The 26,857-nt window shown below is 44.4% G+C and overlaps 1 protein-coding gene across 4 annotated transcripts in view; it reads right to left on the bottom strand.

The window, feature by feature from the left end:
* Positions 1-26,857, bottom strand: part of LOC140726642 (progesterone receptor-like) — a 299,505-nt gene that overhangs the window by 272,012 nt on the left and 636 nt on the right. For all 4 annotated transcript variants that reach the window (XM_073043275.1, XM_073043276.1, XM_073043277.1 and 1 more), the window contains exon 2: positions 25,481-26,726. In XM_073043275.1, the coding sequence (XP_072899376.1) occupies positions 25,481-26,568 (1,088 nt within the window). In that variant the 5' untranslated portion in view covers positions 26,569-26,726. The remainder of the gene's footprint in view (positions 1-25,480; positions 26,727-26,857) is intronic.

Here is a 26,857-nt window from a genome sequence, read left to right as displayed (position 1 = left end):
TCTTGTCTCAGTGCAGCTACCATTGTTCCTAGGGCTTAGGAAATACAACTACTTACACTTAAGTGATTGGAGCAAGTTAAATCAGACACTTTTCATGGCATCAACATGCTTATAAGGCTACTTGTTCCTTACAAGATGCCATCCCTCATGTGACTCAGAAAAACCCCAAGGTTAGGTTGGAATCAGTTTCAAAAATCACTGTAAACTTCTATGGATCAAACTTTCCAAGTCCACACACACACACACCTGGATGCTAAAATTCTGAATGACATTGATGGAATTAACAAATCTTCCTATTCAGATTCCACTAACCAATTTTGAAGTTAATTGAATTCCAGAAAATAAAGATATTAGTTCACTAGAGTCTGTCAAGAATTTCCTATCTCATGGGGCTTAAAACAATTTTCAAACCTCAGTAGTTTACGAATCCTCCACAAAATTTTCCTTTATCTTTTCTATTCTAGGGAATCAGACTTGTATTTTGTATTTTTGTTCATAACTTCATTTGTATTGACAGCAGCTTGTTATTTCGCTTCTGAACGAGTTGGCAAAAGAGAGTGCAAATGCTGCATTGTGAGAAATCAGCTATTCTGTGACTGTCAAAATCATTCTCACTAAGGATCCGATCAATGTGTTCATCCCAGCTGTTTGCTATAAAATCTGCAAGTTCTTGCAATTTTAGTGCTATCATGTATGCATCAAAACAGAGTTTCTAATGATTTTAGGCAAAATATGATTCATCTTCCTAATCTATGAAATTTATTTTGATTTTTGTTAATGTATCTTGCATAGTTCAGGTGTGCTTGGTATCATATGAATTCAGGATTTATGAGTGACAGAATTGCAGACTGTGAAATAGTTGTGCACATTTGGTCAAAATCATAATTATTATTGAACTATGCTCTGTGCATCTGTTGCCATCAAAAGAAGCACACAATTGCTGGAGAAGGAAGTGCTTTCCTTTTCAAGTCCCATCTACCTTCAGAATTGTCAACTCACTTCCATCATGCATGAGTACCGAAGGGAGCTCCTTTCACAACACCAAAAGTGTAGCTCCATTGCACTTGTGAGAAATCTGCCCCTTTTTCACATCCTGTATTCGGTGCAGTCACCAAAACAGTGCCAATTAATATAATTAGCGTAAATTTTGATTTTTGCTTAATATGTATTGGATTTGTGTTTTTAACTTAACAGAAGACTATTTTATATACTTGGGCTTGATTTGCTGATTATCACTATTTTGAACCAAAATGCGCTGTGTCCATGTCATATGATGTTTGACTGTATCAGTCTGTGGAAAGCAGCTGTAATAATTTGTCTTGTTAGTGTAATGGTAATGAATAATTTTGTAATTATGAAACATAATTATTTATAAAATACCTCATATTATAAGGCAGTTATAGTGTTGCAGTTTAATCTACAAGTGTAGTCAATAATGTTTACAACCTGGTAAATTTATGATGTAACAGCCCCTCAAATAAAATTACAATCTTAATTTTTAATTATCCACTGACTCATATAATTTCCATTACTTAATTATCAAGACAGTAAAGTTAATATTTATTTATTAAGTTATAATCCTGTGGAAATTTCTACAGTACACTTCAGACACATAAAATGGAGCGATATAAGTAGACATTAAATTTCAGACTCTACTCCAGACTGATTGATAATATTTTTCATATATGATTAGAGCTTAACGTGCAAAACAAGCTTCTTTTGTAAAGCATTTTTTCAGGTTAATGTACATTTGGTATTTAGTGCTGTCTTTTAATTAGGAACCCATCCTGTAGTTCTGTAAACACTGTATAATTCCCCACCCAGGAGTTCCTTGGCAGACTATGTTACCATTAATTTAATCTAACCATAGCCAAACTCATTTAATATATTACTGCGAAAATTTGGATCACATGACTTCAAAAGACACATCAGTCTACACTTTCTTCATTACATTTGTAATTTATTGCTGCTTTATGTGCACAGTTGGCTCATTTGTCTGAGCAATTAACATGAACAGGCATGTGTCTTTGTAAAAATGCAGCCTTCTGTTGCAGTTTCTCAGCAGTTGTGAAACAACCACCAGTGGTATTTTCACATTGTTATTAACCTCTACTCTGTATTTTGTTTTGTCTTCAAGCCTTCACCACTATAAAGTCTACTTTAACTCTAAAATGTTTTCCACCATAACTTGGGAGAGAAAAAAATCTCCAACAGAATGCCTTCATTTCTCTAGAGTACAGCTTCTGTTGAGGCATCTGTGACTCTGTAGCAGATGAGACTAATGAAAGAGAATCAACATGTAGAGTTATGCAGCAATTAAATTTTATTATTTGACTTCTGAAAATCGTTGCAATGAAAAATTAAAGTGAAATTTATTGGAGTTAAAATGATTGTCCTACTTGTGTCATGGGATGTCACAACGAAGGCTTCTTATATAAGTGGGGAGGGCAAAGGGAACCAAGAAACACTTGAGGCCAAATACTGGGAGGGGGGTCCTGTCACATCAGAATCGCAGATTTCATTAAAATACTTCTGGTCTGTTTCCCATCTAGCAAACAGTCAAATAGATAGCTGCTGAATGGAATACAAGAGCAAGAAGCTACAAGCAAGGTCTCTTCAAAATGTTCCCCAAAGAGCAAAAAGGGTCAAATTGGAGACAGGTGCTTGGGGGAGAGGGTAGTGGTAAGGATGGAGAGGCGATCGCTGCAGGAGGGCAGGGCAGAGAGTGTGGACTGGTAGGAAGGAGAAAGCAAAGGTTGGCTATGAGCACAGCAAGGAGAGGACATCGAAAGCTAGAGATGGCAGGGTTTCTCTGATCACTCTGGGGAACAGGGAAGCCATGAATGGCAAGAGAGACAGAAACAGTTGTCTATCGTAAAGAAAGCAGGGTAAAATATACTCTTCCAGACCACAACACAGGACTCTTCCTGAATTGAATGCTCTACAGATAATGAAGGTGTTACTTTTATTTTTAGGTTCACAGAATATGTTGCCTCTCCAGAGATGCACACTAAGTATGACACATGACCCACTGCCAAAAATCAGCAATGAATATGCACATGGCAATTTCTGATCACTCTTTGCACTGGTGGAATACCATCTCAGGTTCAACATGCAGTTTCCATCTCCAAATCAAACAGTTCATTCTATCATTAAATGAGATTGCTTGTTAGGTATTTAATTTAAGATGGCGCCGGTAATTGGTGACTCTGAGCGTGCTCTGCCGAGCAAACTGCCCTCTACACTATTCTATACCCAAGAAACCCTTCTAAACCTCCAATTTGCTACATCTAGTAAGATCAACAACACCCTGGAGAAGCTACTGACCCAGCTGGAGATCATCGATGCGCCAGAATTGCTTCAACTCCAGACCATGTCTGGACCCAATCGTCAAGGCCTGGTCCGAGGTCCACCACGTTCCCAGAGACCCGCGGCCTGCTACCATGTTGGAGCGCCTGGAGACATGACCCATTCTGACCAGCACCTCTCCGAAGCAAACGAGCACACAGAAGTGATGTCGGAGACCTCAAGATACCCCAGACGCTTTCCCGGAGCAACCACCATAGAGCCTTGTTGGTGGCCATCCACAGCTGCTGGAAGTGAGGTCTCTGCCGCCGACCTCAGAAATCGAGCCCAGGGCTCAGCTGGAGTGGAGGCCTCCGCAACTGTGACACAGTTCATGGACTTGTTTCAGCCGGCAGCCCAGCCCTCTGGGATTAAGTGTCGGCTTTGGGGCCCGACCCGATCGACAGCCCGGCCCTCCGGGATTAAGTGTCGGCTTTGGGGCCCGACCCGATTAACAGCCCGGGCCCCCGACAGTTGGAATTGGCAGCGGATCCTCCTCCGTCGCTCAGCCCAACCTGGAGCACCGGACAACGCAACCCGCCGATTGATCCCCGCGGGACGCGTCCACCAACCTCAAAGAGCTGCCAACAACACACTGCATCAATGGAAATCTGGAAAGATGCACAAATTACCGAGGAAGCGTGGGAAAAGAGCTGGGCTGCTGGTCAGATTGAAGCAGAGCGGCTTTAGGATCCCTCTGCCCACCATTTTCTTTTGTACTTCAGGGAGCGCGAAGCACAGAAACAAATATCACTGTGACGATTGTACGCCCTAGTATCAATTGTTTGGGGACAATAAAGTATTTGTCCTTGTATTTGGTATCAATTTGTACTGGATGCTGTAAGCCGATTTCCATTCAGGTCTGGGTCAGGCCTGACCAGGTTCACCTGACTTGGAAGGATTTGAACAGCCACCTGTGAACTGAATGCTTGACCAACAACTCATCTCCCAATGTAAGGGTAAAAATGGCATAGAGTTTTATGTTACCTCCAGGCCACAAATATAGCTTTACTTCCTTCATTCCACATCAAGTGCTCTCTTGAAATGAAATTATTCATATGAGCAATTAATCCACAATTTAATCTATAGCTGATAGTAAATGGAAAATTAACTATTATAATCTTTGTATTGCAGTCTGTATGTACAGTACATGGAATTGTGCTGGGTATACATGAGGGAGTTAATGTATTGTATTATGTATTTTTCTGACATTTGGCTTCTTCATCAATGCTTAGGGACAAGCTAGCTAAGCTCTGAAATGTTCATAGCACCAAAACTCCTGATGTGCAGGGCGAGTCATATCTGCCCAAGAAGTTCACTGAATAAATTTTTCTACCTTAATATTTGAGGGGAACTAAGATCTCTGCATTTCTATAGCACTGTCCTTGCTGAAATCTGCCAATTGATGTACCAACAACTGCAATCGTAGAATCGGAGTAAAAGCCTCATTGATTATGGCTGTCAAGGAACTGTGGCCAGAGATTTTATGTACATGGCTCCTTCCAGGCTGGAGCTGCAGCATCTTGCAATAGATCCTGGTTTGTTGTCCTCTGTTGCATAGGCAGAGATATGGATTCTTTGTATTCCAATCAGGCCAACTTCATTGCTTAAAACACAAGCTACAAGCAAGGTTGCAAAATTTCTGAGCATGGGGATTTTCCCAGCATGTGCTGGGCACTATTGTCAATACACAGCACACTTTAGACACTGCATGTCACTGATACTGAACTGGAAAGGATTTGACTCCTGCATGGGCCATGCGGCTAGTATGTGACCATTGGCAGCAGATTGCATGGCCCAGTGTCTGGATAGTGATTCTGTAACAGTCTGTGGACTATCTGTAGTTCTGACACCACAAGAAACTGATGGCTTGTTTGCACATAACCACGCCATTCAATGCAAGCAGTATGCAGGGATCAAAATGGTTCACTGAGAACTGTGATAAAGAGGAAAGCAGGTAACTTGTGCTCCCTGTACCATTCTCGAGGAGTCATGTCACAGTCGATAAAGCAGGTGCCAGGCTTTGTACATAACTTGCCATCGCAAGGTATCATCTTTTGGTCAGCACAGTGAGCAGCAGCAGCTACACCACGAGGAGCTGAGAAACCTGAGTAGGATGATGGGCTTCAAATGGAAGTGGCCATTGAAAGGAAGAGTCAAGCTGGTTTGACTCCTACCTAGCTTGTCTGTGAAGAACACGACCAACTATGAATCAAATAATCACAAGCCCCATCTTCTTCACCTTCTATCAGTGACTCATTACAGTAACCAGCTGGGGAAATCTACCTGAAAATAAACATCCCAGACCAAAGATATAAATTACTGCATGCCAAACACGTTTCATCGAAACCTGAGGTAAATATCCTTGTGAATTCTTTTGGTACCTGTCTCATAAGGACCTTCTGCATTGTAATGCAAGCTTGAAGAACAGGACCTTGCCTTTCACAAGGGCACATGACAGCCTTCAGGCCTAGTACTGAATTCAACAGCTTCAGCTGATTTGTACCCTGCTTGTATCAGAACTAAACACTTCTCTTATATGTTATGCATATATATTTGCTTACTTTCCTCTACGTTATGCTCAGAGCTGCTTGACAGACTTAACACTCTGCAGTTAACAGCTTTTACATTTATTTTTTTGCATCATCTCTCTAAGTGTCCATATCACACAGATTTTAGGTATCTTTGTACATATTATCTTTCCCAAACTGCCTTCATTCATCTATCAATGAGCTCAATTTGTCAACAGCATATCCCCATAGCAACTCTGATCTTGCCCTATCTGAGATATTCCCTTTGCTCTATCCATCTCTTATCCAATCCTTCAGCAATAGACAGTAGCTGCAGGAGTAGGCCATTCGGCTCTTCGAGCCAGCACCGCCATTCGCTGTGATCATGGCTGATCATCCACAATCAGTATCCCGTTCCTGCCTTCTCTCCATATCCCTTGACTCCGCTATCTTTAAGAGCTCTATCTAACTCTTTCTTGAAAGCATCCAGAGAATTGGCCTCCACTGCCTTCTGAGGCAGAGCATTCCATAGATCCCCAACTCTCTGGGTGAAGAAGATTTCCTTCAACTCTGTCCTAAATGGCCTACCTCTTATTCTTAGACTGTGGCTTCTGGTTCTGGACTCCCCCAACATTGGGAACATGTTTCCTGCCTCCAGGCTGTCCAATCCCTTAATAATCTTATATGTTTCAATCAGATCCCCTCTCATCCTTCTAAATTCCAGTGTATACAAGCCCAGTAGCTCCAGTCTTTCAACATATGACAGTCCCACCATCCCAGGAATTAACCTTGTGAACCTATGCTGCACTCCTTTAATAGCAAGAATGTCCTTTCTCAAATTTGGAGACCAAAATTGCACACAATACTCCAGGTGTGGTTTCACCAGGGCCCTGTACAACTGCAGAAGGACCTCTTTGCTCCTATACTCAACTGCCCTTGTTATGAAGGCCAACATGCCATTAGCTTTCTTCACTGCCTGCTGTACCTGCATGCTTACTTTCTGTGACTAATGAACAAGGACACCTAGATCTCGTTGTACTTCCCCTTTTCCTAACTTGACACCATTCAGATAGTAATAAACCACTAATTTATTTTCCCACTCTCCTCTTTCAGATGAAGGTTCTTTGACGTGAAATGTTATTTCCATTATTCTTTCTACTCAGGTAGCCTAAACATTTCCAGGTTTTTTATTTTTATTCCTCCAGAAGGTGGTGACTGTAGTGTGAAATCCAGTGTTGCACTACCTTTCCTGCACTACTCTATAAAGTTATATTGTAGGTTCTCCTAAACACGGGGAGAAGTTTGTGATGCATTAGGGTGCAAGCTTATATCAATCAAAGCAGTGTGTGAACTGAACAGAATATGAGGTGTTGGTAGGATGACTTGGTAGGAGAATGTTATTATCATTGATGTTTACAGTTCTGTCTCTAACCATGACCAGAGCAATTGATGCTTCAATGATGAGCAATATTGCATCTATCCTGGTTGTAGGGATACAGTATCAGTCATCGCTGTACGCCTGGAAGTGTATTCAGTTTGTGGAAGAGTGAAGCTTGCAGCACTGAGGATGCAGTGTTATTAAGCTATGACAGGAAGATATTGTCAGGAGTGATGGAATGTGGCAGTTTGAGCTACTTGTGGCTCTGGTGATGTACTTGTTGGGAAATGGATTTGAAAATGCATTGACTGAAGTTAACTATTCATGAAAGGTCATAACAATTTGCTGCAGCACAACATTTAGGTTCTTGGGACTGTACCTCTGGCATTGGCCTTCAGAACTATCACCTCTTTATTACCAATAGAGCACATCTTATGCTTGAGAACCGATACAGGACATCTATCCTCTAAAACTTCCGGTGTAGCACCATTACACAAAGTTTACCAGTTCAGGTATAAACCATTTGCCCAACCACACAAACCTGGCTATTCAAGAATACAGGCTGCTGACGATGTTGGTCCCCAGCAGATCCACTCAGTCAGTATGCAACTGGCATAATCACAGTTTCATATTAATTTGTTATTCCCAAATTCAATATTGTTAAACTTGGTCAGATTATTTCCTAATTCCTCATTTATATTCATTTTTCTCAAACTTTAGTACATTTCACCTTTTGGTGAATGATGTTACATAAATGTACTTTCCTCTCATCCATTTATTTGGATAATCATTTCTCTCTAAAATTTCTACATAAATCTGCCTCTTTCTCCTTTATTTTAAACTAACTTCTTTTATTGCACTCTTCCATTACTTTGAGATATATCTGCACTTGATCTGCAGCTAGCTTGTCATATAATGGTATTGGATGACATTTCCTTGTCTTTCTGACCTTTTATATTTCTGCCTTTCAACCAACTTCTTTCCATATCTTCTTGTAATCCTTTTTATGCGGGTCATTTATTATCAAGTGCTTTCATGTTTTAATAAGTCAATGTGTAAAAAAACACTTGTGAGAATTTTATCACCTTGCTGAAAACCCTTTTAACCAATTAAAATTTTAGGGCATAAAGAATCTTTCATTACATTCTAACAGCATTCATATTTTGAAAATATTCATGGTCCCATTTTAATTTTGTATTGGAAAACTAATTTCAACCATTTATTTATAATTAGAACCTTGTATCTTACCCTAAATCCTTAACTTTTGCAACTATTACATCTATTACAAAGGTTTATGTCTTCTCTATAACAGGCTTTATTCAACAACTTCTGATTTCCTTTGTTCGTGTTCACTCTTTGTAACTTATTAATTGTCAGTGAAGATTTCCACAACAGTCCTGGGCTCACCTTATCTGAGGTTCTCCCTTTAGATTCATAGAATTACATAGCATGGAAATGTAGACTTGACGACCAAGATACCACTATACTACTCATAATTGTCTACATTTTGCCCATATCCTTCTACAAAATTCTTGTCCAAATGTTTTTTAAACATTGCTATTTTATCTGCCTCTACCATCTTCTCTGGCAGTCCTGTATACCTACACTCCATGTGAAAAATATGCCCCTTAAATCTCCTTTAAATCTTGCCCCTGTCAGCTTACTCAGTCAGTGAAATGGAGTAGTTTATGTCCTTATTTCTTAAGTATGATGAAGCCAACTTTGGTGGTTTTGAATGGAACTGAACTTCAGAAGTTGTGTACAATACACAAGAGGTATTTTGCCTATTTATGTTGTCCAGGTGTGTAATGGTTCCTGCTGTTGCACAGGGCTCCTAAAATCATTATTAATCAGATGGGAATTATGACAGCTGCTGACTCTAATACAAACTTGTTTTGACAGCCTCAGTAACTTTGGAGCGTAGAAGAATTAGAGGGGACTTGATAGAGGTCTACAAGATTATGAGAGGCATAGATAGGGTGGATAGTCAGTACCTGTTTCCCAGAGCACCAGTAACAAACACCAGAGGGCATATGTACAAAATTAAGAGAGGGAAGTTTAGGGGAGACATCAGGGGTAAGTTTTTTACACAGAGGGTTGTGAGTGCCTGGAATGACTTGCCAGGGATGGTGGTGGAGACTAAAACATTAGGGGTATTTAAGAGCCTCTTGGACAGACACATGCATGAAAGAAAAATAGAGGGTTATGGGGTAGTGTGGGTTTAGTACTTTTTTAAAGGATTATATGGGTCAGCACAACATGGAGGGCTGAAGGGCCTGTACTGTGCTGTAATGTTCTATGGTTCTGTGGTAACCTTTTCATAGCCACGGTACTGCAGCACTCTCACACCACCAGCTCCCATCCTCCAGTTTAAAAAGCACTATACTGTATATGCAGTCAAACATATGCTGAAAAATATTACCATGGGTGAATGTTTTAATAAGGGTTATGTTGGGAAGTATTTTTAAGAATAAACAAAAAAAAACTGAAGTGTTGAAACATTGAAAATCTTAACCAAGTTTTCTTATTGATTTTGGGTCATCGGCCTATGTGAAAGGTACTTGCTCCTGTCAGGAATGTTGATGAGATTTTAGTTCACGCTTCCTGAAGCCTTGTTGCCACTCTGTTTTGTGAACTGGCTGTCATAGTGGATCTTAGAGCTTTTTGGAAACCGTGCAGCTGTAAAGGCATTGCTTGGTTGTGATGCATATGTAGGGCGACCACAAGGTGGTATCAAGCCAAGTACCTGTCACTTATTTCTCAGGCAACCAAGTTGTTTTATCACAAACAAGAGAAAATCTGCAGATGTTGGATCAAACGTATGCTGAAAAGTATTACCATGAGTGAATGTTTCAATAAGAGTTATGTTGGGAAGTATTTTTAAGAATAATCTAAAAAAAAATAACTGAAGTTATTTTTTATTTTTTCTACAACCAAGCAACACATAAAATGTTGGAGGAACTCAGCAGGCCAGGCAGCATCTATGGAAAAGAGTAAACAGTTGACATTTCCGGCCAGGACCCTTCAGCACCAAATTATCTTGAGTGATTGATGTAACTGTTGGAAGGTCTGTTGATTGGGTACTGCAGCCTAGCACCTAAATGCATAATGCAACCATAAAATTAGAATCCTTATTTACAGCTTTCATAAAACTTAATTGACCCCTCCCCCAGAGAAACAAAATGTTTGCTCACTAATTACTTCATGCACTTTACTTGGCTGATTATTACAAAACTGACAGAATAAACTTGTGTGCATTAAATTTACACATAAAAGAGTAGGTTTTACATACATAAACAGTATCTCAATCATTAACATAAAGGCTGTTGAGTATATATTGGTAAGGAGGTGGGATTAAACATTCTGTGCTTTCTGCCCACTTCCACTTATCAATAAATACACACCTATAATACAAATGGGAACAAAGATTTTCTTTGGGAGATTGAGTCGGAGATGGGTTCAGCTACCTACTGCCTCTGGATAGTGTCAGCAGTGTATAGTACAGAATATAAATGGCTAGATGTATATATTCCACATGGCTAAAAACAAATCTATGAGGAATTATATTAAAGAATGTTATATTTTGAATAGAAATGAGTCATTCAGAACATGGAGCTTACATAGAGAAGGAAAAACATAGAAAATACAAAGACAAAAATGGGCCCTTCATGTAAGTGACATCTAACAACAGATTGACTATCAATTATAAAACTGGATACTGACCAAATATGTCTTTCATCGCTTGTTATGCTTTGTGTTTCTCTATTTTCCTTATTAGCAATGCTATTTTTACAATACATTGTGTAGAACACATAAATACATTGTACTGTATACATAAAACACAAAACACGTGCTATTATAGAACCAATAGCATGAATTTGTAATTGTGGCTTTGTGCGCGTACAGTGGATTCTAGTTAATTGGGACACATCAGGACCAATACATTTTGACCCAATCAAGTGGCTGCCCCAATTAGCTGAAGTTTTATGTAAGTAGTTAAAAACGTATAAAAAAGACAAACTACCATTTAACTGAGTAACAAATTATGTATTTAAATAAAATACAGAAAAATTAGAACACTACCAAAACTACCACAGTACTATAAAACTGTGTATTAGTTCCTCAAAGTTATCAATCAGTGCAGACACCTAGTGCAGATTGCAGACTGCTTTCAAGCAATGCTTTTGATGATTGCATCCTCCAAATATTTATTTTAACATTCAAGATGATTGTCAATACTTTCAAATTCTTCACAGTTCCTATCTTGTTAAAGTACTGAAATCATTTCAGTTTCACTCCTGGCTGTTTCTGGCATCTCCAAGCCCAAATACTTGAAACCACAGTGAGCAAAACTGCCCTGAGTTGTCTTACTGTTTATTACTTACCAACTCTCAGTGACAAGAATCACTGCTTTTTGAGCACAAACATGCAGACGATGCTATTTAAAAACTGTTTACTTCAAGCACGGTGTTGCGTCTGATGGCCACTGACGTTAGTTAGAAAATATTCAGCAACAATCCCAATTAAGCAGCATACAATCATAACTATTTTTGTCCAAAGTAAGGGACTGCCCCAATTAACCAGCAATGTATCTCTTAAATTCTTTTCCATATGGTCTTGCTGATTAATAAATTGGAAAGGGAAAAGAAGTTGTTCAGAAATGAGATATAGTGACTTTTAGATTTTCTGAATCTTTCCTAGAGATCTTGTTGTGGGAGATAGGGTGAGGAGGGAAACTTCTATTACCACTACTGGCAGGAGGATCCTACAAGGCCACCATGAAGGAGTGGACAGTGTAGAGATCGTCTGTACCATAAGCAGCATTTTATGAACTTTTATGACAGTCTCTTAAGAGTAAAGCAAGCGAAAGGTATGCTTGAATTCCAAACTCAATGTATTTCAGTAGTCCTTTCTTTCCTCTCATCATTCACAGTGACTAAAACTACTAGATCACTTCTCTTACTCTCATTAAAGTAACGCATTTTTACTTTCCTGCTCCCATCACAGTAGCCAGCAGCATGGGTTTGCTCTCACCTGCTGGTGTCTGCACTGTTACCTGCTTCTCTCGCGCACAAGAAACAGGGAGCTAGGCCACCTGACTCCTCCAGCTTGTCCTCTCATCACAAGCATCATCTCCTCTTCTGTGCCTGTTCTCCACAACCTTCAAATACCCAATTTTTCAAATACGCATCTACTATAAATACTTCTAATAATCTAACCTCCACAACTCCGTGAGATAGAGAATTCCAGGAAATCACTACCTTGTACAAGAAGAAACTTCCACACTCCACAGTCTTAGATGACCAGCCCTTTATCTTGAAACCAGACCTCCATGTTCAGGATTGTGCCACAAGTACAAAGTAACTCAACCATTGCTTCACTCTCCATATATGGCTGTTCACTTAAGACTTTCCCATTCTGAAAGTATCTTGCTTTTCACTCCAATTTCCCGCATCACACTTCGATTCTCAAATAAATGCATATACTCTTGCATAAACTATAATCTTTCTTCAAGAAAAAAAGAGAAATACACACTCAATGAAGAAGCAAGCACAGGGAAGAAACAACCTGACTTATGGGGCCTGGAACAGGAGGTAAGAGAAAGCAATATGTCCTTCAAACTTGACAAAATGAGATAAAATGCTTAATGGTCATGTTACTGGACTGCCAACCAGTATTCTGGGAAATTAGTCAGGAGCATGAGTTTAAATCCCACTACAGCTGGTGGGGAACTTAGATATAAGTAATCAAATATATCTGGAATTTAATAAAAGAAAAAAGTTTCTAGCCAATGAACTGTCATTAAAACCCATGTTGTTCTCCACTTCACTTCAGCCTTTCAAGGAAGGAACCTGGCCATCTTTACCCAAGCTTACATGTTACCACAGCCCCAGTAACGTTGAGGGACAATAAAGGATGGGAAAGAATTGCCAAATTTGCCAGTGACACTCCTATCCTTTCAATGAACAAAAAAGGTCAAAAGGAAGCATTTTTATAACCAATTTATATAGCTGTACTGAAAGCTTTGTCAGATGGATGTGACGCCAAGCCAAATAAGGCAATATTATGGCAGAACTGGGGCTTAGGACCAAGATGATTGAAGATATGTTCAAATGTAGCTAGCAGAAACTTCAGTACTTGCAGCCCTTCATAAACTTTTAGAAAATCCTTACTTTACAATGTCATAACAGCAAGCTGCACTATTCTATCATCAGCCTCTACAACATCAACCTTGCTAAGTCTTATCTATGTTCTATCTGGAGGAGACAGGGCTTTCCGGTTGGGCAGGATGACAGCTGAGACCATGCAGAACAATGATGTCATGACAACTGCCAACAAACCCAGCACCGTCTTTTATCATCTTTTTGGGTCTTCTGCACATAGTTTACCATTTATGAAATTGAAGCCTTTTTAATTTCCTACAGCTGGTGAGATCTCTTCTGGTGTGATGATGATGGCTAGTGCCACAAATGCACTTCTCTCTCAATCTGATTATTGTTACTGATTACCAATGTACCATTTGATCTAGTAGGGAGATGGCTTGTGATATGTTTGAGTCCTGGGTTATAGCCTGCAAGGCGCCTGTGATAAGATGGTTATGGACTCCTCTAACTTTGAGAACTATCTGGTTCTGTAGCAACAACCTCTGCCATTCAGCAATATCATTTGAGTGGTTAAGTTCTTCTGTAGGCAGCCAACATCACCTATTGCTCCGATTGGTTGATGTTGCTGCTCCTCTTCCTCATGTTGTTTTGTTCATCCAAAAGTACAAAACAATATCAGATCCCATGATAACCAATGCGTGTTTAATCAGGGTAAACAAATCAGGCAAAACAAATCAAAAGGGGCAAGTTCACAATGACTTTAGAAATTCTTTCCCCAGTGAAACAAAGATCACAGTGACCTGAGTAGATAAGGCGAGTTATACTTTCGGTTCAGCTGACAACGTTAGTCATCTGTAAATTAATCCCAAGGCTTTTACTTAGGATTTTCTAATTTGAGCTGAAAACATTTCCAAAGTTAAAGTGGGAGTCGACTGTCTATTTTTTTCAGATCTTAGCTGTTTACAACTGCCAACAAACACAGCACAGTCTTTCATCATCTTTTTGGGCCTACTGCACATAGTTTACCATTTATGATACTGAAACCACATTTCACATTTGCTACTTTTCAGTAAAGAGAAGTGAGTCAATTATTATATTTTACTTAGCAATGCAACATGGAGAAGGCCCTTCTGGTCCTTCAGCTTACACCACCCCAGCAACCCCAGCACCCCAGCAACCCCAGCACCCCAGCAACCCCAGCAACCCAGCAACACCACCACCTCAGCAACCCCACCACCCCAGCAACACCACCACCCCAGCAACACCACCACCTCAGCACCCCAGCAACCCCAGCAACCCAGCAACACCACCACCTCAGCAACCCCACCACCCCAGCAACACCACCACCCCAGCAACACCACCACCTCAGCACCCCAGCAACCCCAGCAACCCAGCAACACCACCACCTCAGCAGCCCCACCACCCCAGCAACACCACCACCTCAGCAACCCCACCACCCCAGCAACCCCACCACCCCAGCAACACCACCACCCCAGCAACACCACCACCCCAGCAATCCCAGCACCCCAGCAACTCCAGCACCCCAGCAACCCCACCACCCCAGCAACACCACCACCCCAGCAACTCCACCACCCCAGCAACACCACCACCCCAGCAATCCCACCACCCCAGCACCCCAGCAACCCCACCACCCCAGCAACTCCACCACCCCAGCAACCCCAGCACCCCAGCAACCCCACCACCCCAGCAACCCCACCACCCCAGTAACCCCAGCACCCCAGCAACCCCAGCACCCCAGCAACCCCACCACCCCAGCAACTCCACCACCCCAGCAACCCCACCACCCCAGCAACACCACCACCCCAGCAACCCCACCACCCCAGCACCCCAGCAACCCCACCACCCCCAGCACCCCAGCAACCCCACCACCCCAGCACCCCAGCAACACCACCAACCCAGCAACCCCAGCACCCCAGCAACCCCAGCACCCCAGCAACACCACCACCCCAGCAACTCCACCACCCCAGCAACCCCACCACCCCAGCAACTCCACCACCCCAGCAACCCCACCACCCCAGCACCCCAGCACCCCAGCAACTCCACCACCCCAGCAACCCCACCACCCCAGCAACTCCACCACCCCAGCAACACCACCACCCCAGCAACCCCACCACCCCAGCACCCCAGCAACCCCATCACCCCAGCAACCCCAGCACCCCAGCAACCCCAGCACCCCAGCAACACCACCACCCCAGCAACCCCAGCACCCCAGCAACACCACCACCCCAGCAACACCACCACCCCAGCAATCCCACCACCCCAGCAACACCACCACCCCAGCAACACCACCACCCCAGCAACCCCACCACCCTAGCAACACCACCACCCCAGCAACCCCACCACCCCAGCAACCCCAGCACCCCAGCAACCCCACCACCCCAGCAACACCACCACCCCAGCAACTCCACCACCCCAGCAACCCCAGCACCCCAGCAACCCCACCACCCCAGCACCCCCAGCACCCCAGCAACTCCACCACCCCAGCAACCCCAGCACCCCAGCAACACCACCACCCCAGCAACACCACCACCCCAGCAACCCCAGCACCCCAGCAACTCCACCACCCCAGCAACACCACCACCCCAGCAACCCCACCACCCCAGCAACACCACCACCCCAGCAACCCCAGCAACACCACCACCCCAGCAACCCCACCACCCCAGCAACACCACCACCCCAGCAACACCACCACCCCAGCAACTCCACCACCCCAGCAACACCACCACCCCAGCAACCCCAGCAACACCACCACCCCAGCAACCCCAGCAACCCCACCACCCCAGCAACCCCACCACCCCAGCAACCCCAGCAACCCCACCACCCCAGCAACACCACCACCCCAGCAACCCCACCACCCCAGCAACTCCACCACCCCAGCAACACCACCACCCCAGCAACACCACCACCCCAGTAACACCACCACCCCAGCAACCCCAGCACCCCAGCAACACCACCACCCCAGCAACCCCACCACCCCAGCACCCCAGCAACACCACCACCCCAGCAACACCACCACCCCAGCAACTCCACCACCCCAGCACCCCAGCAACACCACCACCCCAGCAACCCCACCACCCCAGCAACACCACCACCCCAGCAATCCTAGCACCCCAGCAACACCACCACCCCAGCAACTCCACCACCCCAGCAACACCACCACCCCAGCAACTCCACCACCTCAGCACCCCCACCACCCCAGCAACTCCACCACCCCAGCAATCCCAGCACCCCAGCAACACCACCACCCCAGCAACACCACCACCCCAGCAACTCCACCACCCCAGCAATCCCACCACCCCAGCAACACCACCACCCCAGCACCCCAGCAACACCACCACCTCAGCAACCCCACCACCTCAGCAACCCCACCACCCCAGCAACACCACCACCCCAGCAACACCACCACCTCAGCAACACCACCACCCCAGCAACTCCACCACCTCAGCAACACCACCACCCCAGCAACCCCACCACCCCAGCAATCCCACCACCCCAGCAACACCACCACCGCAGCAACCCCACCACCCCAGCACCCCCACCACCCCAGCAACTCCACCACCCCAGCACCCCCACCACCCCAGCAGCTCCACCACCCCAGCACCCCCACCACCCCAGCAACTCCACCACCCCAGCACCCCCACCACCCCAGCAACACCACCAGCCCAGCAACACCACCACCCCAGCAATCCCAGCACCCCAGCAACTCCACCACCCCAGCAACACCACCACCTCAGCAACCCCACCACCCCAGCAACCCCAGCACCCCAGCAACCCCACCACCCCAGCAACTCCAGCACCCCAGCAACACCACCACCCCAGCAACCCCACCACCCCAGCAACCCCAGCACCCCAGCAACACCACCACCCCAGCAACTCCACCACCCCAGCAACACCACCACCCCAGCAATCCCAGCACCCCAGCAACTCCACCACCCCAGCAACACCACCACCCCAGCAACTCCACCACCCCAGCAACACCACCACCCCAGCAATCCCAGCACCCCAGCAACTCCACCACCCCAGCAACACCACCACCCCAGCAACTCCACCACCCCAGCAACACCACCACCCCAGCAATCCCAGCACCCCAGCAACTCCACCACCCCAGCAACACCACCACCCCAGCAACTCCACCACCCCAGCAACACCACCACCCCAGCAATCCCACCACCCCAGCACCCCAGCAACCCCACCACCCCAGCAACCCCACCACCCCAGCAACACCACCACCCCAGCAATCCCAGCACCCCAGCAACCCCACCACCCCAGCACCCCAGCAACACCACCACCCCAGTAACACCACCACCCCAGCAACACCACCACCCCAGCAACTCCACCACCCCAGCAACACCACCACCCCAGCAATCCCACCACCCCAGCACCCCAGCAACCCCACCACCCCAGCAACTCCACCACCCCAGCAACCCCAGCACCCCAGCAACCCCACCACCCCAGTAACCCCAGCACCCCAGCAACCCCAGCACCCCAGCAACCCCACCACCCCAGCAACTCCACCACCCCAGCAACCCCACCACCCCAGCAACCCCAGCAACCCCACCACCCCAGCACCCCAGCAACCCCACCACCCCAGCAACCCCAGCACCCCAGCAACCCCAGCACCCCAGCAACCCCACCACCCCAGCAACTCCACCACCCCAGCAACCCCAGCACCCCAGCAACTCCACCACCCCAGCAACCCCAGCACCCCAGCAACCCCACCACCCCAGCAACTCCACCACCCCAGCAACCCCACCACCCCAGCAACACCACCACCCCAGCAACCCCACCACCCCAGCAACTCCACCACCCCAGCAACCCCACCACCCCAGCAACTCCACCACCCCAGCAACCCCACCACCCCAGCACCCCAGCACCCCAGCAACTCCACCACCCCAGCAACCCCACCACCCCAGCAACTCCACCACCCCAGCAATCCCAGCACCCCAGCAACTCCAGCACCCCAGCAACCCCACCACCCCAGCACCCCAGCAACCCCACCACCCCAGCACCCCAGCAACACCACCACCCCAGTAACACCACCACCCCAGCAACACCACCACCCCAGTAACACCACCACCCCAGCACCCCAGCAACACCACCACCCCAGCAACCCCAGCACCCCAGCACCCCAGCAACACCACCACCTCAGCAACACCACCACCCCAGCAACCCCAGCACCCCAGCAACACCACCACCCCAGCAACCCCACCACCCCAGCAACTCCACCACCCCAGTAACCCCAGCACCCCAGCAACACCACCACCCCAGCAACCCCAGCACCCCAGCAACACCACCACCCCAGCAACACCACCACCCCAGCAACTCCACCACCCCAGTAACACCACCACCCCAGCAACCCCAGCACCCCAGCAACACCACCACCCCAGCAACCCCAGCACCCCAGCAACCCCAGCACCCCAGCAACACCACCACCCCAGCAACTCCACCACCCCAGCAACCCCAGCAACCCCACCACCCCAGCAACCCCACCACCCCAGCAACCCCAGCACCCCAGCAACACCACCACCCCAGTAACACCACCACCCCAGCAACCCCAGCACCCCAGCAACCCCACCACCCCAGCAACCCCAGCACCCCAGCAACCCCACCACCCCAGCAACACCACCACCCCAGCAACTCCGACACCCCAGCAACTCCACCACCCCAGCAACTCCGACACCCCAGCAACCCCACCACCCCAGCAACACCACCACCCCAGCAACCCCACCACCCCAGTAACACCACCACCCCAGCAACTCCACCACCTCAGCAACTCCAGCACCCCAGCAACACCACCACCCCAGCAACCCCACCACCCCAGCAACCCCACCACCCCAACAACACCACCACCCCAATTAAGCCTCATTTAATCAAGGGATGACTTGCAATGACCAATTAGCCTACCCAATACATTTTTGGACTGTGGGAGGAAACCAAAGCACCTGGGGAAAACCCATGTATTCCACAGGGAGGATGTACAGATACTCTTTATGGAATGGCGCCGGAAATGAACTCTGAACTCCAGAATGTCCTGAGCTGTAATAGTGTCATGCTAACCGCTATACTACCATAGAGCCCAACACAATACATTATGCCATTTCCAAGCTGTGCTGTGTTTAACCTAGCTATTGTCTTAAATGTATTATGTCTAATTATTTTGAATAGCCATGTTCAGTATGAATCTATATATTTTTAGATGCTCTGTGAAATAAATGAGATCCACAGGCTATGGTGTGCATTTTAATATGATAATTATTAAGTCAAACAGAAGCAAAAATTAAATAAACTAAAAAGGTAAACACAAGAGATTCTGCAGATGCTGGAAATCTTGAGCAACACACACAATAAGGGGTCTCTCCACTGTTCTTCCCCCGCCATAGATACTGCTTGACTTGCTGAATTACCCCAGTATTTTGTGTGCATGCTTAAAATAAGGGCCTGTTTCAAAGCTGTGTCTTCCTATGACTATATAATTCCAGATTATTTTAGAACATATTGTATTTTATTTATAATATTTTCAGTTGGAAAAGAAAGAAGTGCTTAATGGCCCACCCTCAACATAGTTCAAGTTGTTATATCCGTAGCCATTTGAAAAGCCTGATCATTTCTAATGTATGAACTCCCTATTGTACATTTTAAAGCCTAGATGATATTTTAACTAGCAGGGTGTATTGTCAGTTATAATTTGCAATACAACTAAAGATGATGCATGAAGTCTCCATAAATGTTTCTTAGTTGCTGCAGAAAAGAAGAATTCATTTCAGTTTATTATATAAACCAAACAAGACAAAATCACAATGAAAGCTGGTAAAAAGCATTTGTAGAATTTAGGCAAATAAAGTTAGGTATTTTCATCAGATGTCAAGAAATGAAAGATATGACTGACAAGGATTGTCACAGCAGGCAAAATGTTGCAGAAGGTACATTACCACTGGCCTCCTGAGGCTGACCATTTGCAAACAATTTGTAATGCCCAATTGCACTGAGCACTCGTTGTAGCATAAAGGGATCTGCTGCCAATAAGAGCAGAGTATCCTTAAATTAATCACTCTTCAATCAACCACTTTCTCTGAAGTAATCTACCTGAATGTTTTCTTGTTAAATACTGGTGAAACCTGCAGCAATGGACCTTACTGAAAGCTGGCTGGCATCCAGAGTTGGCAGTTCAATAATGTCACTTCAGTTAATCATGATCTCTTGGATATATCCAGGTTGTGCTACAAGCAAGAGCAGAAATTTGAGCCAAACACAAGAATGTAGAAAGACCCTTTGGCCTATGTCCTCATTCAATATTCTGCTCTTGTTGAGCAGTACCAAAAATCTTGCTCATTATGCATTTTCCATTTAAATGGATGGTCAGCAGCCAAATCTAACGTATCCACAAATTAAAATTGTAATCTATACAACTTCATGATTGCTTGATCAAATCCAAAAATAGTTAGTCAGCTGTATGTAATATTATCAAACTAATAAATATATATTTGCGTATTTAAATGTCTACACAATAGAAACATTCCATTAATCAGTACTCTCTGCATTAACTTACAAGAGCCCCCTAATGCTGGTATTTGTTGAGAACTATGTCCCGCACAGATCCCTCCCCTGAAGTCTACATAACAATCTCATCTCAGTGCCATATACGTGTTAATTTCCTTAAGGGGCAAAGGCATACTGTGAATCTCCTAAACAGAGACTGTAGTTACAGAATTGTGTTGCACTGCCCGCTTTCTCCCTCATATACATCGATAGTGTAAGAGGTGATTTGGCATCTACATGATCTCAAAGTATTTCTCTAGTACAGTCCAATGACATTATGCATACTTGAGAGAGAAAGAAACAAAGAACTGCAGAAGTTATGAAAGATTTTACTGAGTTGAGCATTCTGTGTAATCTCCTGAAGAGTTGGAAAGGGTTGAAGTTTACACTGAAATCAAGAGGCATACAGTACGAAGAAAAGAACTTCCTTAATTTTGGAACTCAGTACCAGCATCTGACAAGTGTCAAGTGGATACAAAAATCTTCAAAGTGTGCTAAATTTCACTCTATTTCTGAAGTACATAAATCTTGAAGTACTTACGATGGCTGACCCAATTTTAACTTTTTGCACTTTTAAAATGTTATTTATTTTATTTCAATCTTATTAATGTGAAAAGACGAGTATCTCACTCTACACCACTTAAATAGCAAGGTGTAGCCACAGCACTAAATAATAAGTTTAAACCATCAACTTTAGAAGAGTGCTCACAAGTGCAATACAGTCATATTTCAAATCCCCACATCAGTCAGCCAAGGACGCCAAGTTATTACACATTTATATTCAGGAGATAGATATGTTTCGTCGTGCTAAGGGGATCAAGGGAATAAAGCAGGAACAGGATGCTGAGGAGAATAATCAATCATGTTGAATGGTGGAGTTGACCTGAAGGTTCAAACTCCTGCTGTCATGGCAGGCCTTAACTAGTGATAACTTTCATAAGCTGATACACCTCAATTATGACTGTAATTCATTTCACTTTTATCACCAAAGACAACCATAACTCCAATAAATAAAAGTGGTCTCAAAACGAAGTACACATCGTAGGTTCTGGTGTTAGGAACAATTTAATTCGTGCACCTAACTTTCCTACCGTTTTCATAAAAAAGCGGTTGTAGTCCCTCTCAATGAGATTACTAATGCAGACACATGAATCATATCTCTTCTGTTATGTAAGGCATAATTCATGAGTTTATTCACATGAATTAGTTATGCACAACAGTACAATGGCAATTATCGGTAATTATTAATTCGTAGGAGCAAATTTAAAGAACAATTCAATTTAAAAGCAGAAGAAATGAGCACATTGCAAAAGATATTGGTAGTGATACAAGTGGCATACGGCCTACAGCACGAAGCAGAGAATGAGGTGAGAAAGACTGATGAATGTCTTGAACTCAGAAAGAAAAGAGCAACAGCTCTGATGCTTAATACCTTTTCATATCAGAGGTCAAAGAGAGTGACCTGGTATCCATTTTAGCTGATCATATTGAGAAGTTATTTTCCTCCTTTAACACAAAAGTAGTTTTGATAGCTTGCAGTGTCTAACTTCAAACTATGTGTTGTTATCACAATAGTATCTGGTGTGGATACATTGATTACTTTGGAAGTGAAAGCAATATGAATATTCGTCATAATGCTTCTCCCTCCTGCTTTAGTGGTTTTGAGGTTTAAAGCTATGATACAATGATAACCTTCAAAACATTGGTTGTAGTCAAGTCAGGAGTTCCTTCAAAATCTCAGAAAATGATATATTTGAGCAGTGGCATGAGCCCCTAATATTGTGTTAGCTGGACCCAGAAACCAGTACTCCTTTAATTTGGAAAGTATTGAATGTGAGGGCTTAGTAATATGAACAACAAACATAGAGTAAATGCAGGATAAAACCACAGTAAACACACAGGCTACAGCTGCTGGCACTGGAACTGCACAATTAAATTTATTTCACCGGGAATATATCTTGGAGTCTGTCATCCTATCATACAGAAAGTAAAGTATCTACATCTTGAAGACTAACAGGTCAAATATGACATGCCAAAAATTAAATGGGGATGGCAAACAGCAGTTTTGTGATCGTGAGTATATTAAAGAGAAAATATTAACAATTGATTGTAGAGCATAATGGTTGAGCTGACTGGTTAGATAGATAGAGATAGATAGATAGATAGATACTTTATTCATCCCCATGGGGAAATTCAACATTTTTTCTAATGTCCCATACACTTATTGTAGCAAAACTAATTACATACAATACTTAACTCAGTAAAAATATGATATGCCTCTAAATCACTCTCTCAAAATGCATTAATAATAGCTTTTAAAAAGTTCTTAAGTAGTTTACTTAAATACATTAAATACAATCAACCCCGGCACTTTAACATATCTTACTCCTGGCGGTTGAATTGTAAAGCCTAATGGCATTGGGGAGTATTGACCTCTTCATCCTGTCTGAGGAGCATTGCATCGATAGCAACTTGTCGCTGAAACTGCTTCTCTGTCTCTGGATGGTGCTATGTAGAGGATGTTCAGGGTTTTCCATAATTGACCGTAGCCTACTCAGCGCCCTTCGCTCAGCTACCGATGTTAAACTCTCCAGTACTTTGCCCACGACAGAGCCCGCCTTCCTTATCAGCTTATTAAGACGTGAGGCACCATAGTACCTTTCAGCTTCCCCACAGAGGTTTCTGTGCTGTCTGTCCTTGCCACAGTGGATATCGCACAGGTATATCTTTAATAACACTGGGTTTCAGTCACTACTTTAATAGAGCAAAGAGCAAAACAAGATTCCTCAATGAATGCCTGGCAGTTTTAGGGCATCAAAAGGTGAATGTGACAGAACTTTTGCCTTGAATAGTTCTGCATTACAACTGATTGTCCTTACCTTCACAAAATATTTAAGCTAAGTATTGTTTCTCTATCACATCCAGGTAGGTGGCTCCATTCTTGTGAAGTTGTTGCCCTCTGTGTTCTCATTCTCTTCTCTCTCTCTCTCTCTCTCTCTCTCTCTCTCTCTCTCTCTCTCTCTCTCTCTCTCTCTCTCTCTCTCTCTCTCTCTCTCTCTCTCTCTCTATCTCTCTCCCCCCTCTCTCCCCCCCCCCCCCTCTCTCTCTCTCTCTCTCTCTCTCTCTCTCTCTCTCTCTCTCTCTATCTCTCTCCCCCCTCTCTCCCCCCCCCTCTCTCTCTCTCTCTCTCTCTCTCTCTCTCTCTCTCTCTCTCTCTCTCTCTCCTTCTCTCCACCTCCCCCCCTCCACTTCATCCATTGCAGCCTGTGGAGCTGGCTGTTCTTTCCCTGCTTGTAATTAAGTACTGCAGCATTGATCAATGTAGTCCTATTTCACATAATTTTTCATTTATTAATGATCACACATCAATACTGAACTCAGTTTGAGGTGCTACCTGTGGTACTAAATTGTACACTGCTTGCTCAAACGAAACCTTTAAACAAATTCTAATTTAAATTAATTTGACCTTTTTTCAATTGTTCTAAAATATACACACTCATAAAAAGTAGGCAGCTGTGTAAAGCACAAAGGATTAAATTTATTGTTTCTCTCTCTGAGTACTTTATTTTACTTTCCAATAAATGCTGAAAAGAGGAAAATCAGGCATTGCAATCATTATAAAATTTGGATTGCTTTTTTATTCAGCAGCAGTATTTATTTTCCAAAACATCAGCCTCAAAAGGTAAAATAAATGAACTTATTAAATATCCTTATTTAGTTCTCTATAAACTACATTTTCTACTTGTTATACAGCATGCCTGAGCCAAAGTCTTCAGTCACAGCTCTGGCTTAACAACTTCAACACCTACCCTAACTAATCAGCTATAAACATGGCGATAGAACGCCATTCTCTTCTTCTATCTGAAGTGCAGTGTATAAAAGAGAATGAAATTGAGCCTAGTTGTCGATGTGGAAAAAATCACTGATGGAAAAATATCTGGATGGGGACCGCACTGTTGGATACATTCACAGACTCATACTTAGTGGGGACCGCATTGTTAAATATAATGATGAATTTTATACAGCAATATACATCACTTGGTTTCACTTGTTTTAAGGAATTTCATTAATATTAAGCCTGGTTGGACTGAACGTTCAGACTATATGAAGGACAACAGAACCAAGTAAATTGTTAAAATTAAAATGGTAACTCTGATTCGTTCAGGATTCATATTTTGTAATGAAGTCGGTGTTAACAGCTGTCTACAAAATAAATAGCAGTACTTAGCTTATGTCAATAACGAATGGAGCAAAGATAATTATCTGGGCCAACAGGTGGAAAAGACGCGCACTTTAAGTATAGTTCGATTGTACAGACTATTTTGAAAGTATTTTACACTGTGCAAAATATATATCAGGTCTTTAGCTATCGACTTGGGACAGTCTCGATACTTCGCCGATATAAATTTCGGGAGAAATAAGTAACTTTCCTGAACAGATCCCTTTGAAATGTGTTTCACTTTTGCTAAAAGGACAACAGGAGCCCACGATGACAGTATCAAGTTTCCAAAGCGTGTGTGTGGGGGGAGGTGCAGATTAAGCTCGTATATGTGAAAACGGTGCAGTAATTAAACTAAGTTACTCACCTGATCAAACCAGGGTACTGAGTGTAGTTTTGCGAATAATTGTCTGCTATAGTTTTAGTTCCACCTTGATAACCCAGGTATGTAATTGGTTGGTACCAAGTCACGGGAGCTGAAGAAGTAGACGGCATGGTGTCATCTTGACCCAAGAAGCTGCAACTGAGTCCTGTGTCGTGGTGCGAGAAACCATAGGAATCTATAGGTTCAGTCTTAAACATTACAGCATCTTGAAGAGGTTCGCCTCTCATGATGGGTCTTTGCTGCTGTGGGGAAATGGAATAGTCACTATATGGAGAATAACCAGGCGGCATGTAACCAAACGTGTTGTTGGCTTCCTGGTTCATGTTCATTGGCGGCTGTGATTCAGATTGCATGTTCCTTTCCCCCTTCGAATTGGGGGAGCTGCCACTGTCAGCATAGCCGTACGAGCTGGAAATGTCCGGGATGTACGGAGCGTGGTCGCAGTCGTCCGTGGTAAGAAGTTGATGAGTGCGAGCTGCGAAATAGATCGAATTGAGGGGCAGGAAGGGGAAACGTAAAATATTCACGGGCGACATTTGCCCTCGGGGGCTCGAATGACAGCCGTCATCTCTTTCGAGGTAGATTTCTGATTTCATCGACTGCAGAGTGGCGTGGACATCAACCTGGCCTATCGAACTTGGGTTTTCCCCGGGACACTCTTTGGGCAGTTTGAGATCTGCAGGGACATTCCTGTCTGCGTTGATGAGTGACCAGCAATTCACCGGGATGGGTTGTTTCCCTGCTCCAATCCCTTCAGAAGTATTTTCACTCAAGCCTAAATCGCAGTTGGTCCAAGCAGATGGTTCTGCCGTCTCACTAAGATTGGATGCTGACGATAAGACTATGCCCTCGAGATGTTTGGGAGACACAACGCTTTTCTCCGAGTCACTCTCAACTTTTCGATCCAAAGCAGCTGTCAGCTCAGCCTGAGGAAGGAGGTTATCCATGTAAAGTCCCATTGAGTCGGAAACCGCCTTCAGCAGATCAGTTGTGGACCCACCTCTGGAGCTAGTTTCAGAAGAGTAAGGTGGAACCTTGTGAGCTGTTTCCCTCTCATCCATATCTTTCATGTCCGTTTGGTCCACTCCGCGAGCCACAGTGTAGAGGAGGCGGCTTGTCTGCGTTCGCCGTCTGCCCGCTCCGCTGGTTCTCAAAACGGAACTCCTCCAGTCGCCACTCTGCAACTTTCCCCAGACATGAACTCCATCCCACGCATCTGCTCACCTCACTGTCAAAGGCATCAGGGCAGGTCTTAGTACAAACTTTCATCATTTATCCAACTGCATAACTTCTCACTGCCGAGCTCGTTATAATTAAAGCTGGCAGTTTTTGAAAATCCAGTACAAAACCAAACGCAGC

This window comes from Hemitrygon akajei, chromosome 4, assembly GCF_048418815.1.
Source record: "Hemitrygon akajei chromosome 4, sHemAka1.3, whole genome shotgun sequence".
In the NCBI taxonomy this organism is placed as follows: Eukaryota; Metazoa; Chordata; class Chondrichthyes; order Myliobatiformes; family Dasyatidae; genus Hemitrygon; species Hemitrygon akajei.
The sequence above is the reverse complement of the archived record's forward strand: the minus strand, read 5'-3'. Positions and strand labels throughout refer to the sequence as shown.